At 41.3% G+C, this 18,353-nt stretch overlaps 1 protein-coding gene across 1 annotated transcript in view; it reads right to left on the reverse strand.

Moving 5' to 3' along the window:
• Nucleotides 1-18,353, reverse strand: part of GPC4 (glypican 4) — a 196,376-nt gene that overhangs the window by 78,128 nt on the left and 99,895 nt on the right. Inside the window, exon 2 of the mRNA XM_073543504.1 lies at nt 15,300-15,458. Coding sequence (XP_073399605.1) covers nt 15,300-15,458 — 159 coding nt within the window. The remainder of the gene's footprint in view (nt 1-15,299; nt 15,459-18,353) is intronic.

Raw genomic sequence — 18,353 nt, forward strand, 5'->3', positions numbered from 1 at the left:
TTAAGACAGATCCTGGCTGATGACCGGATCATGCAGCTTATTTGAAACTACCCATTTCATAGAATGATGGCTGGATCGTACAATACAAGCACTTTACCTTTCCACCATTTCCTTATAGATTATAAGCTTGCGATCTGAACCCTCACTCCTCCTGTAACTGTTGAACTATGTGTTATTCGATAATTTGTTGATTGCCTGTACATGCCCCCGTTTAACTGTAAAGTGCTGCATATGTTGGTGCTACAGGAATAAGATTTAACACTTTTTATTCCTCATACTAAATCAAAAAGGTGGAGTGAAATATTGTTAGTGCTTTTAGGAACATAACCTTCAACTGTGAGTTCTTTTCTGTAGGACACTCAGACTGACTCAACGAGCAGCTAAAAATTCTTCGCTTTGCCTGAAGAAATAGATGTAGGTTTATTCCGTCTGGACTTCTCGGTTCCATAAATTAACACCTCTGCTGCAAGTCAGTGGAACAAAGTCCTACACACAAACATACACAGAGGATTACTTTCCTGTTTAGCCGTGCTGTAAAAACATGTTTTATAGCAGCAGGACAAATACACTACACTCATTAAATCACTACATCAACACAAGTTCAATGTACGACTGTCACACTAAGAACTCTAGGATGACAAACCATGCCGCGCAGCACTCTCGGGAAAATGGCAAAACTCACAACGCTACAATATGTTATTGTTTAAAAAATAAAAGTGCTATTTTTTTTCTTTTTTTTAGCATTCGCTTTGCAACAGTGAAAACAAAGGCTAAATTATACTTACGGTAGGTCCTTTGGCGTGTGGAAAAATTGGGGCAAAATATAGATCAGCTGAAAAAGTGTTGGTCAGTTCCAGCACGAATCTTATATCTAAGCCAAAAAAGGTGGAAAGGTCGGTTCACACTCTACTTATTTGGCAGATTAATACAACAATCTAATGTCAGGAATATGCGCGCTCCGCCAAATTGGGTATGCAGGTTTATTGGGAACATTAGGAGGCAGGGCCAGTGGCATAATTAAGTAAATTAAAGGGGCTTTCCAAAGACTAAAAAGTAACTACTGTGTTAGATCAAAAAACGATTCCAACTGAAATGGGTCTATAGGTTTTCGTCATTTCATTTTCATAGTGGCCCCTGTTTTTCGTGTTTGCCTAACGTGTCCAATGCTTGTTAGAAGCCTGCACAATGGCATGAATCACAAGAAGATGAATGCCGCATGGTGGAGCCCCTGGGCATGAGCCACCATCAGCCCTAAACAAGGAAGGTGGACATTCTGAAAAGTTTTTAAAAGACATGGGGAGAGCTTTAGAAGGAACGTGCTGGAAAAATATACAGATACCAATTATTTTGAAAGGAGAATGTACCGGTAATATTCTGGATGTCAGATCAGTAACCGTGCACATGCAAAAATGAGGCTCCATGAAAAGGTGGCGACAGGTCATACAGCCAAAAATCAATTTATACTGCTGCTATATTGTAAAGCTTCACTTGTACACAGAGGACGTCTGGGATGAAAACTTTGACTAAGGGTTATTTGTAGAGCATTTTTTCCTGAGTATGCCGAAACCCCATATGTGGGGTAAAACTACTGTTTGTGTGCTTGGCAGGGCTCAGAAAGGGAACGCAGACTTTGATGGAATGGTCTAAAGGTGTCATGTGGCATTTGTAGAGCTTCTGATGTGCCTAAACAGTGGAAATCTCCCGCAAGTGACCCCATTTTGAAAACCAGACCTCTCAAGGAATTTATCTAGATGTGTGGTGAGCACCTTGATAGAATTTTACAATGTTGACCTGTGAAAATTAGAAAACAAAAATATTCACAATGTTTTAGCTCCAATTTTTTTCATTTTCACAAGGATAGCAAGAGTAAATGGATCACAAAATTTGCTGGACAATTTCTCCTGATTACACATACACTCACTGGCCACTTTATTAGGTACACCTGTCCAACTGTGTGTTAAGACTTAATTTCTAATCAGCCAATCACATGGCGGCAACTCAGTGCATTTAGGCATGTAGACATGGTCAAGACAATCTCCTGCAGTTCAAACCGAGCATCAGTATGGGGAAGAAAGGTGATTTGAGTGCCTTTGAACGTGGCATGATTGTTGGTGCTAGAAGGGCTGGTCTGAGTATTTCAGAAACTGCTGATCTACTGGGATTTTCACGCACAACCATCTCTAGGGTTTACAGAGAATGGTCCGAAAAAGAAAAAAAATCCAGTGAGCGGCAGTTCTGTGGCCGGAAATGCCATGTTGATGCCAGAGGTCAGAGGAGAATGGGCAGACTGGTTCGAGCTGATAGAAAGGCAACAGTGACTCAAATTGCCACCCGTTACAACCAAGGTAGGCAGAAGAGCATCTCTGAACGCACAGTGCGTCGAACTTTGAGGCAGATGGGCTACAGCAGCAGAAGACCACACTGGGTACCACTCCTCTCAGCTAAGAACAGGAAACTGAGGCTACAATTTGCACAAGCTCATCGAAATTGGACAGTAGAAGATTGGAAAAACGTTGCCTGGTCTGATGAGTCTCGATTTCTGCTGCGACATTCGGATGGTAGGGTCAGAATTTGGCGTAAACAACATGAAAGCATGGATCCATCCTGCCTTGTATCAACGGTTCAGGCTGGTGGTGGTGGTGTCATGGTGTGGGGAATTTTTTCTGGGCACTCTTTGGGCCCCTTGGTACCAATTGAGCATCGTTGCAACGCCACAGCCTACCTGAGTATTGTTGCTGACCATGTCCATCCCTTTATGACCACAATGTACCCAACATCTGATGGCTACTTTCAGCAGGATAATGCGCCATGTCATAAAGCTCGAATCATCTCAGATTGGTTTCTTGAACATGACAATGAGTTTACTGTACTCAAATGGCCTCCTCAGTCACCAGATCTCAATCCAATAGAGCATCTTTGGGATGTGGTGGAACGGGAGATTCGCATCAGGGATGTGCAGCCGACAAATCTGCGCCAACTGTGTGATGCCATCATGTCAATATGGTCCAAAATCTCTGAGGAATGCTTCCAGCACCTTGTTGAATCTCTGCCACGAAGAATTGAGGCAGTTCTGAAGGCAAAAGGGGGTCCAACCCCTTACTAGCATGGTGTACCTAATAAAGTGGCCAGTGAGTGTATATCCCACATGTGGTCAAAAACTGCACTGCTAGAAAAAAAAAAAAAAAAAAAAGGAAACACTTAAACAACGCAATGTAGCTCCAAGTCAATCACAGTTCTGTGAAATCAACCAATCCAGTTATGAAGCAACACCAATTGTGAATCAAGACAACCCCAATAAAAAGGAGTGGTTATGCAGGTGGTGACCACAGCCCATTTGTCTGTTCTCCTCCTCTCTGGCTGTTTTGGACACTTTTGCATTTTGTCATTGCTCTCACCCCTAGAGGTACTGCACAGTAGCATGAGGCAGTGTCTCCAACTCACAGACGTTGCTCAGGTACTGCAGCTCATGCACGATGGCACATCAATGAGACCATTGGCAAGAAGGGTGGTTGTGTCTGTCAGCACTGTCTATAGATCATGGAATAGATAACAGGAAACAGGCCAGTACACTAGGAGATGTGGCTCAGGGGATGTAGGAGGGCAACAACCCAGCAGCAGGACCCCTACCTACTCCTTTGTGAAATGAGGAACAGGAGGCGATAGCCCTGCAAAAGGAGTTTCAGCAGGTCACTAAAACCATGTGTCTGCTCAAACTTTTAGAAACAGACTCCATGAGGGTGAGGTGGTATGAGGGCCCGATGTCTACAAGTTAGTGTTGTGCTTACAGCCAAACACCGTGCAGGCTTTTGGCATTTGCCAGAGAACACCAAGATTGGCAGATTAGACATTGGCACCCTGTGCTATGTGCTCTGCACGGGTGAGAGCATGTTCAGCCTGAGCACATGTGACAGACATAACAGAGTCTGGAGACACTGTGGAGAACATTCTGCTGCCTGCAACATCCTCCCGCATTGTAGGTTTGGCAGTGGGTCATAATGGTGTGGTATGAGGAGAAATTTCTTTGGAGCACCGCACAGCCCTCCATATGCTAGCCCGCACCCTGACTGCCATTAGGTACCGGTATAAGATCCCCAGTTCCATTGTGAGACCATCTGCAGGTGAAGTGGACAGTGGAGCATAACAATGCACCACACAGACTGTCCAGTAGTAGATAGCTTCCTTAATCCAAGTCAGGGAGGAGATCCCTCAGGAAAAGATCCACTGCCTCAACAGGAGAATGCCCAGGGGTTGTAGGGAGGTAATTCAGGCATATGGAGGCCATACACACTATTGAGCATAATTTTCTTGTCTTGAGGCATTTCCACTGAAATTGGTTCATTCTGTAATTTGATTTACTACTATGATTTTGAGTCATTTCAAATCCAGATGCCCATGATATATTAATTTTAATTTACATTGATCATTTTTATGCTTTATTGTTCTGAATGCATTCCACTATGTAATGAATAAAGATTTGCAAATGGAGTATTTCATGCAGTGATATCTAGAATGTGGTATTTTATAGTCTCATTTTTTTAAGCAGTACTTTTGACGCACAGTGCAAAGCTCAGAAGGGAAGAGGCACCATATTGGAGTTCAGATTATTCTGGCCTGATGTGAGGGCATCATGTCACACTGACAGAGCCCCCCCTGAGGTGCCAGAAGAGCAGACCCCCATTAAGTTACCCCATTTTACAAACTACACCTCTCAATTGACTTCTATAGCAGTGCAGTGATAATTTTAATTTTGACCCCACAGGTGTCACAAAATTTTTATACCATTGGGCAATGATGAAAAAATAATTTTGTTTCATCCTAACATTTTACATTTTTACCCTGGAAAATGGGTATAAAAAAAAAAAAAAAAAAAAAGAGGATCCAAAATGTGTCCCACAATTTCTGCTCAATGTAGAAATACCCCATATGTGGCTGTACAGTACTTTCTTAGTCATATGGCGAGACTCTGGAGGGACAGAGCACCATTTGCCTCCTGAAGCACAGATTTTCCTAAAACAATTTTTGGACTCCATATACAGCGCCCCTAAAGCAGAATCCCCCCTCAAGTGACCCGATTTTGGAAATTGAATCCCTTTAGAAATTTATCCACAGGTGTAGTGACTATTATGACTCCATGGGCGTTTTCCAGAAACAAGCAGCAGTGAATGTTACCGAGTGAAAATTGCAAACTGCCATGGTAGTTCCCAATATGTGGTAGTGCCCACACGCACCCGTAAATTAGGTGGACTCCCATCGCTACAGCAATGTCAAACATGTGGACACTAAATGTAGTTTAAGCACAATGGGACCAAGAAGGGAGAGGGGCATTTGGATTTGGGAGAGAATTTTCTGGATTTCTTTTTTTTTTTTTGTTGGGGGGGGGGGGGGGGGGTAATGAGCCATAGCGCTTTTCCAGAGCCTTTGTGCTACACCAGTAATGTGGAAATGCCCTATATTTAACTTAGCAGATGACAGAAGCGAGTGAGAACTTGCTTTTTTTGTGGATGGAGTTGAAGTTTTAATTGGGAAAATTTTACATAATATTTTTTGCAGGGCTGTGGAGTCAGTAAGCCACAGTTGCGACTCCGACTCCTGGATTTTATCAGGCTCCGGCTCCTTCATAAATGGCCAATTCATAACAACAAATTTACTGTTGTAAAATATTAAACATCGTGCTTTTTCAGTTTCTCACCATCATATAAGTAATCAGACCACTTAGAGCAAAAATTACATTTATTAGAATACAATTAGAATATAGCAAATAACTTTTATAAACTTTTCTAAACTGTAAGTAAATATGCAATAAACACTTTTATGCAGTTAATAAGAAGAAATCTATAAATTTGTCCTCAGAAAAAGTATTGCCTCTGTCAGATCCTCCTTCATGGATGCCCTCAAATCTGATCTAATTATTTTGAGAGCAGAGAACAACCTCTCTACACTAACTTGTGTTGGTGGCAAAGCAGTAACCACTCGGGCAACATCTCTGACAATGTCAGGATACAGAGGAATCGCTTGTTGCACTGTTATTTTTGATGAACGGTCAAATTTCTCAATTTCTTATAGTGCACATGAAAAATTCTGCTGAAATGTACTGGCTATGTTCCTTGATGGGGATGACTCTTCTTCTATGCGGGAACGCTTTGCACGGTCCTTGTGATCCAAATATTTTTCGAAATTAAATTCTTCATCAGTTGATGATGAGGGTGAAGATGTGGCAGGACGACCAAATTCTTCTTGTTCCTCCTGACTGTTCTGCAACCCTTTCATCCTTACTGCTATTTCAAACAGAGCTTCTTTTCCTTTACTTAGCTGTTGATCATCTAGAAGAATCCGATGCATTGGGTCTACATAAACAGCTGCCAAAAGAATGTTATTTTGTAATAGTAGCTCCTCTCTCCGTTTCATTGATGTAGGAATGCCACTTGCAATTAACCCTCCTCTTTGGGACAGGCGAAACATCAGGTTCTTCCACTCCTTTAAGAAAATACCTGGAGTTAAGTCCTCTGCTTGTAATTTTTTAGTCACTGTAAATGGGTGCTCTAGCAATTTTTCCAGCTCAGTCACCTGATTCCACTGACTTTCATTTAGCGTCAGTTAAGGGTTAGCCATGTCTACAAGAAAGGTTTTCAGTTCAACCAAGCGCTGAATCAGTAAGTACTGCCCCATCGTGTGGCTTGATCAATAATTGCCCCTTTTACAGCACGTCTCTTCAAAATTGAGTCAACTTTAGGGGTTCTGGCAACAGTAGCCAATTTTCTCACCTTGCCAATCAGTGCAGCAGCATGTCCTTCTTGCAGACTGTCTCTTATAGCCATGTGATGAATGAAAGAACATATTGACACAGTTTCAACAAGATCATCTAAACTATCATGTTGCTGTTCATCTGAAGCAACTTCAGTTTGCTCCTCAGTTACAATACTGTGTTCCTCTATTTCAAACATTTCGGTGTCTGTGGACCCAGAATGTTCTTCTAGCTGCTGGTCACCATCTTTACTCTCATTCATTAGCTTAATAGTACTTATCATATTTGAAGCATTGTCAGTTACAACAGAAAGAACTTGCTCTTTTTTAAGTTCATAGTCTTGCAGAACCTTTTCCACCAAGACCTGGAGAAACTCACTGGTGTGATGAGCTTTGGTGTCTTTTACTGCCAATGTCTTGTTAACTATTTCATTTTTGTCACAAACAAATCGGACATTGATAGCAAAATAGTTCACTCTGTGACGTGTGCAGGCATCCATTTTAAGAAACAGAAAGCGTCCCTTGAGAGTTTTTTTTAAGTTCTTCCTTTTTTTAAAAGCTTCTTCGATTACTAATTTTCTAATACTCTCTCTATCCAGAGAAACACCAAGCTTGCGGGCCATTTCCCCATTCAGACACATAAAAGCTGGTCGTGAAAATAATGAAATAGGCACACTATCCTTTACAACAAGCTCTATGATCTGTTTTTTAAATGTATCTACTGTCATTGTCACAGTAACTTTGTCACTGACAAAATATCTTGCAACTGATGGCTGCAAAGTTCTCTGCTCCTTTGTTTGGCTGGAAGAGCTGGGCACTGGTTCATTGGTTTGGATGCAGTCTTTCTCATCCACTGCTTTCAGTACTTCTGGATGAAAGCGCTGTAAATGTCTCTTTAGATTAGAAGCTCTGGTAGGAGCATTTTTATCGTTGCCTGAATATGCACTCATCTTGGCTTCACAGCATTTGTTTTCGTCTGGATCATTTGTCATACACTGACAGACATAATGTTTTCTATCTTGAGTGATGGTGAAATGTTCAAATACAGCTGATTTAATGTGATGCTTCTTTGACATTCTCAGGTTTTTAATTCTGCATTCACAATCCAAATGACAATTGTTTTTCCTAAAAACAATTGTACAAAATTATTGCCAGGTCGTACAACTGATATAGTGGTCAGTAATACTGTTATTATTCCTCATGTACTCACAGTTAACTAATGCAAAGTTTGTTGAAAGGATAATACTTCTTACAGTCTTCCTCTTCTGAGTAGCAGGCAGCTGTGAGATGCTTGGAAGACGCACACCTAGTATGATCTAGTCTAGAGGAGGAGCTTTACTACTAAGAATTTGCAACACATTTTCACTTTCAATTTCATACATTGTAAGTAGGGGGGTTGGGGCAGCATGAGGTTAACCAAGTATAAGATTAGATAAGGGCAGTGGAGAACAGTGACACACAAGAAGTAAGAAATGTCTCTATCTCCAGCAGAACTGTTTATCACTGTTGTTCATAGTTTGATAGAACATATATATTTGAGTAACATTTATAAAATTCATATGAAAGTTCAATTATGAAATATTAATACATTTTTTTTTTAAAGCTGGAGTCGGTACATTTCTACCGACTCCAACCAAAACCAACTCCGACTCCGACTCCACAGCCCTGATTTTTTGATCAGTTATCTGGCTCTCTACGTTGAGCATTTGCTTTGGGGTTTCTATCTAAATCTCTGAGAGACGTCATTCAGATGAAACCCCCGAGGGATCCATTCATCATAGTGAGGCAGCAGAGTTATTCTGGACCCTGTCTGGCCTCTGTTCAGTGGTGTCCTTCTCAGAAGTGCACAAAACTGTGGCCGACCGAGCTTTTATGCAATCCAAAAATGATGGACACCGCCGTTTCACAGGCATCCATCTTCCTCATTATAGGGAATTTTCCTCTGAGGGTCCTGTCTGTATCATGTATTTCAGGAATTTACACAAAAAACCCCGATGTAAGCGCCCAGCCTTACTGCGATCTTTTGGAGGCAGAATGGGAAAAAAAAAATAAAAAAAAATCAGTATTAGTCGACAAATTGATTCCATGCCGTTGCTCATGTAGTACAAGTGATTAGGCGACTTTATTCTTCGAGTTGCTGCGTTTACAGCAATTCGAGATTTATATTGGGTTTTTATGCTTGGCTGCTGTCACATACTAAAGACGCGCTTTTAATTGCAAAAAAACAGCTTTTGCATCCCCATATTTTGATAGCTATAATTTTTCAGATTTCAGCTGACAGTCATCTGAAGGCTTGTTTTTTGTGGGACGAGCGGACGGTTTTATTGGTACCATTTTCGGACACGTGATTTTTTTTTAGCGCTTTCTATTCCGATTTTTGGGAAGCATAATAATCAAAGACCGGCAATTCAGGAATTTTTTTTTTATTCCGCTCCACATGTGGTAAAATTGATGAGGCAGCTTTATTTTTTGTGTCAGTACACATACAGTGATAACACATTTACAGTCATATGTTAAAGTTTGGGCACCCCTATTAATGTTACCTTTTTTCTTTATAACAATTTTGGTTTTTGCAACAGCTATTTCAGTTTCATATATCTAATAACTGATGGACTCAGTTATATTTCTGGATTCAAATGAGGTTTATTGTACTAACAGAAAATGTGTAATCTGCATTTAAACAAAATTTGACTGGTGCAAAAGTATGGGCACCCTTATCATTTTCTTGACTTGAACACTCCTAACTACTTTTTACTGACTTCCTGAAGCACTAAATTGGTTTTGTAACCTCATTGAGCTTTGAACTTCATAGCCAGGTGTATCAAATCATGAGAAAAGGTATTTAAGGTGGCCACTTGCAAGTAGTTCTCCTATTTGATTCTCCTATGAAGAGTGGGATCATGGGCTCCTCAAAACAACTCTCAAATGATCTGAAAACAAAGATTATTCAACATAGCTTTTCAGGGGAAGGATACAAAAAGTTGTCTCAGAGATTTAACCTGTCAGTTTCCACTGTGAGGAACATAGTAAGGAAATGGAAGAACACAGGTACAGTTCTTGTTAAGTCCAGAAGTGGCAGGCCAAGAAAAATATCAGAAAGGCAGAAGAAGAAGAATGGTGAGAACAGTCAAGGACAATCCACAGACCACCTCCAAAGACCTGCAGCATCATCTTGCTGCAGATGGTGTCACTGTGCATCGGTCAACAATACAGCGCACTTTGCACAAGGAGAAGTTGTATGGGAGAGTGATGCGAAAGAAGCCGTTTCTGCAAGCATGCCACAGAGTCGCCTGAGGTATGCAAAAGCACATTTGGACAAGCCAGTTACATTTTGGAAGAAGGTCCTGTGGACTGATGAGACAAAGATTGAGTTGTTTGGTCATACAAAAAGGCGTTATGCATGGAGGCTAAAAAACACAGCATTCCAAGAAAAAACTTGCTACCCACAGTAAAATTTGGTGGAGGTTCCATCATGCTTTGGGGCTGTGTGGCCAATGCCGACATCGGGAATCTTGTTAAAGTTGAGGGTCGCATGGATTCAACTCAGTATCAGTAGATTCTTGACAATAATGTGCAAGGATCAGTGACGAAGTTGAAGTTACGCAGGGGATGGATATTTCAGCAAGACAATGATCCAAAACACCGCTCCAAATTTACTCAGGCATTCATGCAGAGGAACAATTACAATGTTCTGGAATGGCCATCCCAGTCCCCCGACCTGAATATCATTGAACATCTGTGGGATGATTTGAAGCGGGCTGTCCATGCTCGGCGACCATCAAACTTAACTGAACTGGAATTGTTTTGTAAACAGGAATGGTCACAAATACCTTCATCCAGGATCCAGGAACTCATTAATAGCTACAGGAAGCGACTAGAGGCTGTTATTTTTGCAAAAGGAGGATCTACGAAATATTAATGTCACTTTTATGTTGAGGTGCCCATACTTTTGCACCGGTCAAATTTTGTTTAAATGCAGATTGCACATTTTCTGTTAGTACAATAAACCTCATTTGAATCCAGAAATATAACTGAGTCCATCAGTTATTAGATACATGAAACTGAAATAGCCGTTGCAAAAACCAAAATTGTTATAAAGAAAAAAGGTTAACATTAATAGGGGTGCCCAAACTTTAACATTTGACTGTATATTTTTAAATATACATTTACACAAACTTTTATAGAAAAATTGCATCTCTATTCTGAGAGCTATAAGTTATATATTTTCCACTGATGGAGCTGTTTTTTTGCAGGACAAGATGACATTTTCAGAGATACCATTTTTATTTAAATTTGCCTTTTTTATTGCGTTTTATTCCACTCTGTTAGGTGGTATGATAAACAATTGTTTCTTGATTGACTGAAGGGGTTAACTAGTGGGGCAGTTTTATAGGTTGAGAAGTTAATATTTTTATAGAAAAATGTACACATTTGGCAAGTACAAAATTTAAATTTTTTACTTTTCTTTACTTAGTCCCTTGATGGGACTAACTTTTTTTTTTTAAACTTTGATGGCTTCGAATCACTTATAAAGCAATGCACGAGCACTGACACACAAGCTTGATACACCATGCTTTGAGCACGATGCAAGAAGTTTGCTAGCTCTACTGACCCGGATGATGCTATGATGAGAGTCACCATGGCAACAAACAGCCCCTCGCGATAACTCCCTCTGCCTGCCTTCTAAATGCTGCGATTGGTATCGATCGCTGGTTAAATTGCCGGGAGCGGCCCGCTCCTGACAGTGAGTGCCAGGTGTCAGTTGTTGTACAGGCTGAACACCTGGCGCCAATTGCCCATGAACAGCCTCCTGTGTGCGGGCGATCGCCATGACGTATATATACACTGCATAGGTCGTAAAGTACTTCCCAACCACGACACATATAGTGCAAATATTAGAAATGGGATTAAAGCATAAACGTCGTTTAAATTTTTTTCCATACATCAATACTACACATGAAAATAAGCAAATATGTAATATATCTTATCAGAGGAATCTGCTTCCTTTTCCTCCCACGTTGATATTTTACGCTCAGTTCATGGGTACAATCTGTATTCAGTGAACTTAGAATTCCCAATCACTGAGATAAGCAATCACAGTTGGCGTTTCTAAGATTCTATGGAGAGAGGAGGGGCTAGAGGCAGACATAGAACTCTATGAGCACCAACTGTCATCTCCCATCTTAGTAATGGGAAAATTTGTCTTCACTGAAGACTATTTAACATGTGAATTGACAATGAAAACACAGTCCAGTAGGAGAAAGCAGCAGATTTCTCTTATAAGAGAAAGTTTCTTATTTTCACATGTACTAATTATTTATGAAATATAAATTAAAACTAAAAGTTAAATCCGAGGAAATTTTGCAGCCAATATGGAAGCAATAGTAAATTGTAATAATCTCGACATATGTAAAATTTAAATGAGAACATCTGCTGTGAGATGCAGATTCTTCACCCCCTATATACGGCGCATACAGGTACTCAACCTGAAAACCTGTAAGGTGTGACCTGCTACTTAAAGCCAGAGCAGATGCATTCACACAGAACACATCCATATTTAAATTCCTTGGATATTGTGTGTAGAAATGTGCAGCCCTAGTTTTCCCAAGGGACAAGGTGTATGAGAACTTCACTCCACCCCACAGCTGGCACTACATAATAAAACATCAAATAGCAGCTTGAACTGGGCAGATTAAAGGGAAACTTGAAGGGAAGAAAGTAACAGGACACCAACGATGGTTTTTTTTTTGGTTTCGTGTTGCAGTTACACAACCTAGGACACATGCATATGCCGGTAACTGAAAGGCAGCGATAATCGGGATTTTTGGGTTTTGTTTTTTCTTCTAGGAGAAATCTGATCCTTATTAAGAAACGTGCTGCAAACCATAAAGGAAAAGAAAAGTCTTGTTGCACGTACAATACAAGATAAGGAGATAATAAACGGTTTATGACTTCATGGGAAGCGCGGTCGGTGTAAGGTGCCGAATAGATTAAAGGGAATCTGTCACCTCATTTTTGGCCTATAAGCTGCGGCCACCGCCATCAGGGGCTTATCTGTAGCATTCTGTAATGCTGTAGATAAGCCCCGCCCCCCCAGATGTAACCTGAAAGAGAAGAAAAACAAATTAGATTATACTCCCCGGGGGTTGGGTGCAGTGGGTGTTGTGGTCCGGTCCAGCACCTCCCATCTTCTAGAGAGGATGTCCTCCTCCTTACTTCTGCTGCGGCTTGTGCGTGGGTGTACTTGACCTGCCCTGTTGAGGGCAGAGTAAAGTAATGAAGTGCGCAGGCGCCGGGAAAGGTCAGAGGTCCGGAGCCTGCGCAATGCAGTACTTTACTCTGTCCTCAACAGGGCAGATATAATAAGCCTGCGCAGGATCCACGGCAGAAGGAGGATGAAGTCATCGCTAGAAGATGGGAGGCGCCGGACCACGATACCAATCGGACCGGGTGAGTATAATCTCTTTTTTCTTATCTTTCAGGTTACATCAGGGGCTTATCTACAGCATTACATATAAGCCCCTGATGACAGTGGCAGCATCTTATAGGCCAAAAATGGGGTGACAGATTCCCTTTAATGTAACCTCTACATGGAGTTGGATTTGCACCATAAATCCATATCTACCCGTCTAAATATTGCCAAGGATGGGAACAGTAACTCAATTTACCCTTAAGTGGAATCGTAATGTACATAAGACCCCCTCCACGTTCACCTTTACAATACGTCCCGCCAGCTGCCAAGGTCACATCTATACAGATGCCCATTATGGTCTCTTGGCACCTTCAGGTTTTGGAGGTTTTATGATCAAGACATTCACTTTTTTTTTTTTATGGAATCCATTCTTTGGTTGGAATCAGAATTTGATTTAGTTAAATAGCAATTAAGGGCACTTAAAATCTGGTGGCAGCAATGGAAAAGGTCAGCAGGCCTCACATGAAAGCCCAGACAGTTGGGAGGGGAGAAAAAAATTGCATTCACAAAGAATGCTTGGGGGCTATAAAACCTCAGATCTCTGGCAGACCACAGACACTTGAAAAGGCTGATATGGCCGATGTGAACACAGCCATGTGCACACAAAGGCTACACCACAGAAACGGGGTACGAGGAAAGCTTCATGTACAGGACACAGGATTGTCTCTAACTGGACCGGTCAACCAGGGCAAAAGAGGCCAGCATTTGCCCTCACGTCATTCACACTGCGCCCATATTTATTTTTATTTACATTCACCAAAATGATTCCAGAGATGTGCTTTATTATTAAATGCTAATTTTTATGATATTTCTTAAAAGGGGCGTCACAGGGCAATTCTAAAGACATGCCCACTTGGTAAAGACCACAAAAAACTGGCACTAAATAAAGAGATCAATATCTTTAGAACTATTATAAAAACACAAAGGAATAAAATGAATACTCAGTGGATCAGCGAGAATATAAAGCAAAAACGGGACACAAATTTATTAAGAATTTTCTGAAGATACTCCCATAAAATGGCATAAATATTAGATCCACTGGGATCTGACAAGCACTACCCAGGTGATCAGTAATTATCTGACCGGACAGAGGCGGCATTTAAATAATGTATGGAACCAAAACCTCTGTACATGGTTTAGTGGCCACTCCTAGATACTGCATCTTATCTTCCATTCCCCTTAATGTAAAAAAAACAAAAAAAAGTGTCACAATTGCCAAAACTGGTTGTAACTTCAATTTTTTTCTTGTTGTCTCAATCCAGGACCCAAAACGTTTTGTTTTTTTGTTTTGTTTTTTTTCAGCAAGTTACATGAGGGCTTGGCTTTTGTTCTTTTTTCAGGATAGGTTGTATCTATCAGGTGAATCATTTTGGTGTACGTTTAACTTGACTTCTCTTAACTACTCCGACGAAAGCAAGCGAAACAGCAATTTTATCACTTTTTTTCGGTTTTAAATTGTACACCAACAGTACTGCACACAAAGTATCAATTATTTTTATTGGGTGAGAACGAATACGGCGATTCCAAATTCATAGTCTAATTGAAGTTGATTATTTTGTCCAATAGATACACGATTCAAAATTAAATTTTTTATAGTTTTGGTCAACACAGATGTGGCACTTAAAAATATGGGTTTTGTTTCTCTATAAAAATAACTGGTACAAAGCAATACATTATACATTTTATGTCTACACTTAAAAACATTCTCTCTTTCAGAATACTAAGAGGTCCTAGAAAGGGACGGGAACATGTGACCCCGTGGTCGCATTGATCGGATACTGCGAAACTGCCTCTGGCAGGATCTGATAGGCTGGGGCTTATGTCAGGCATGGAGGCCGATGTTAGGGCTCCATGGCGCCCTCTGCATAGATTCCACAGTATGAAGGACTGTCCAGTCATTGTGATGTAAGGGTTGACACTTGGTTGTAGACCAGGAGATTGTGACCAACCACTTGGCTATCCTGGGCATAGAAAACCACCAGATCAGGTTTGATACAAAAAAGAAGAAGCAAAAAGTTCTATCAAGTAATCAAAGACTCTTTACATAAAGCGCATTCACTAATAAAAATCAATAATAACCCCTTACCATCAAACTTGCTGTATCTGGAAGAGAATACATTCTGCAACGTGCTACATGGCTCTGTGACCGCTGCCTTGAAATCATGTTTACTTTGCTGGCTGTATTTCTCTTCCATCGCTTGAGAACAGCATGTATGTCCTGGTGAACAGACTTTCAGATGGTCACCTAAAAGAGGAAGGAAAAAAAAAAAAAGAAAAGATTTTAAGAACATGAGAATATTACTCTGTGCATAAAACTAGAGTTTTCCCCGAGCACAAGTCCATTAAGGGTCAAATCCGACCTGGCTGCAGCATTAAACTATCGTCGATCTGTAAGGCTGTGTGCACATGGTGCGTTTCTGCTGCATATACGCAGATTTGGCCCTGCTTATATGCAGCAGAACTGCAGGTGATGTACAGCACCATTGTACCCTATGTGAAACAAAATCCGCTGTGCACATGCTGCTTTTTTCTGCGCAGATTTGGTGCAGAATGAAAAAAGCAGCATGTCACTTCTTTTGTGCGCTTTTGGTGCAGTTTTCCCACCTGCTCCATTCTAGAAATCCGCAGGTGGAAAACCGCACAAAACATTCAGTGAAACTGCAAAAAAAAAAGTGCACTAAATACGCAGGAAATATGCAGGCCATTTGACATGCAGATTTAGTGAAATCTGCGCCGAAAATTCCAAAGCAGAATACGCACCGTGTGCACATACCCCAAGACATTGTGTGATCTGGCAGTCAGCAAATCGCCTGTTTACACAGACAGCAGTAAACATTGAAAAACCGGTAATAGAATGCTCAATGTGCATAGATAGGCTGACATTTTTTCTTCCTGCGAGAGCATACTGCACTGTCGAGAACGCTGGTCGTTTGCACTGCACAAAAGGTCATTCCACCAGATGAACAAACACCTGGCTCATTTATTGGGTGGCCGGCCGCCCATTTACAATACAAAATCATCTCGAGAACGCTTGATCAAGATGATCATACAGTGTGCATTCACACACCGATGTGATTTGTCCATATGCGGTCCTGATTTTTTTTTTTATGGACCCAGTGAATAAAATGCTTCTATTCAGACGTCCGTTAAAATGAGGGATTCAAGAAGACCAGTGTCCTATTCTTAGCTAATTTAAGGATCAGAATAGGACACACTCAATGGGTCTGTGAGCAGCTGTCAGAGAGAAAAAAAAAAGGATTGTGCATATTTCAATTAAACATGCCCAATCCTTCGATCCTCCTCCTAAGACATCTGCCATTTGCCAGGTTCGGTCAACATTAATCTACAGACCAAGGGTCTACCAGTTTACAAAACAATCATAAGTGTGTTGGCTCTGGGATAAACTAAAAAGAAAAAGAATAAAATGAAATAAAAATAAGAACCCTACAGTACTGCAGTAGACAAAAGAAAGAAAACAAAAAACCTTTTATTATTGTCTAGGAGATAAAACAGACGTTTCAGTAGTTATCTACATTTGGTGGATCGGGGCAAAGGTTCATTCAATATTTAAAAAAAAAAAAAAAAGACAGCAAGCATATTTTTAAAATCACGTCTCTTGGTTAGGGGGCGAATTGAGAAATCCTCACTCAGCTGTTCAGGGCTCTCAAAGGAACATTTGTGCTGGTAATTGGCAGATTCACTGTACAGACAGTGACACGGTCAAAGGAGAACAGGCCGCCAGCTACTGAAAAAGTGCATTTTAAGTTTACAAGGGGGGCTGTTCATGTCAGGCCCCCTTTATTAAACCTTGTAGTCATGAGGGCTTTCCAGACTGGCAAGCCACCAGGACTTAGGGCCCCGTCATACATAGCGACTCACCAGCGGTCCTGACAACGATATCAACGTGTCAGGATCACTGGTGAGTCGCTACATAATCGCTGGTGAGCTGTCAAACAGGCAGCTTCACCAGCGATCAGCACCAGCGACGCCGAGCGCGCGGCGTCGCTGTGTACTTTAGTTACCATTTTGTTTGGCGGATCCGTTTTTTTCCCCATTGAGTTGCATTACCGGCGGATCTTGACGGATGGCCATCCGTTGGATTCGTTTTTTTTGCGGATCCGCCAAATTTTTGCCGTCCGCTGAGATCATCGAACGGACCCTGTAACGTTTTTTTTGCCCTGCAGATCCGCATTTTTCCTTTTTAACCCTGAATCTTTTCTGGCTGCTGGAAGAAAATTCTCTCTCCCTTTCCCCTGGCGCGGTTCCTTTAAATTTTAACCTTCGGCGAATCCGTTCATCCGCCAATCCGCTCACCCCCGTTTGGCAGTCCTCCTGCGGATCCGTTTTCCGCTATTTCGGCGGATTTTGACTGACAGAAAAAACTGAAGTGTGAAACAGGCCTTAGATACCCGATGTGTACGTTAGTTACCAGCTGATCGCTGGTCTCCCGCCTGTCACACGCAGCGATGCATGCTGGCCAGCGGGAGACCAGCGATGAAAGAAATGTCCAGGGCTTTCCAAGAGCGATCAGCGATACCCGGCAGGGGGGCCGGTCGTTGAGAAGTGTCACACATAGCGATCTCGCTGGTGAGATAGCTGTTGTGTCACAAAACTTGTGACTCAGCAGCGATCTCGCTAGCGAGATCGCTATGTGTGACGGGGGCCTTACAGTGAAAGTGAAACCCCCCCACCCTATCGAAATAGTGAACTAAAAACCTCAGTTCTTCATATACATATAATTTACTTATTCATGTGTGTCACCCATGACCTCAGACTTTTTCCTTAAAAAAAAAAAAAAAAAAAAGTTATTGAACAACCCATGGTATATAGGATTTCAGGAATAGCAAAAAAAAAAAAGAAAATATCTGAAAAACATTTTATAATGAAGAGTAACTATCACCCCAAATCATCCAAAATTAAAAAAACATTAAAACTTTGTAAAAACGATAAAAGATCAGTATAAAGTGATTTGCATGCATTGTCAAATTGCCAACTTTCTACAGACCGTTGCCATAGTTGGCCAAACTTTCTGCTCCTGGCTGGCTCGCTGCACTATATCCCACCCTTGGCACTGAACGCTCATTCTCCCCCAAGCATCACCTTGCAAACCAATAATACTAGGGGAGAGAGAGCGTACGGT

This window comes from Dendrobates tinctorius, unplaced genomic scaffold (assembly GCF_039654945.1).
Source record: "Dendrobates tinctorius isolate UK_male_01 unplaced genomic scaffold, ASM3965494v1 ptg000133l, whole genome shotgun sequence".
Taxonomy (NCBI): Eukaryota; Metazoa; Chordata; class Amphibia; order Anura; family Dendrobatidae; genus Dendrobates; species Dendrobates tinctorius.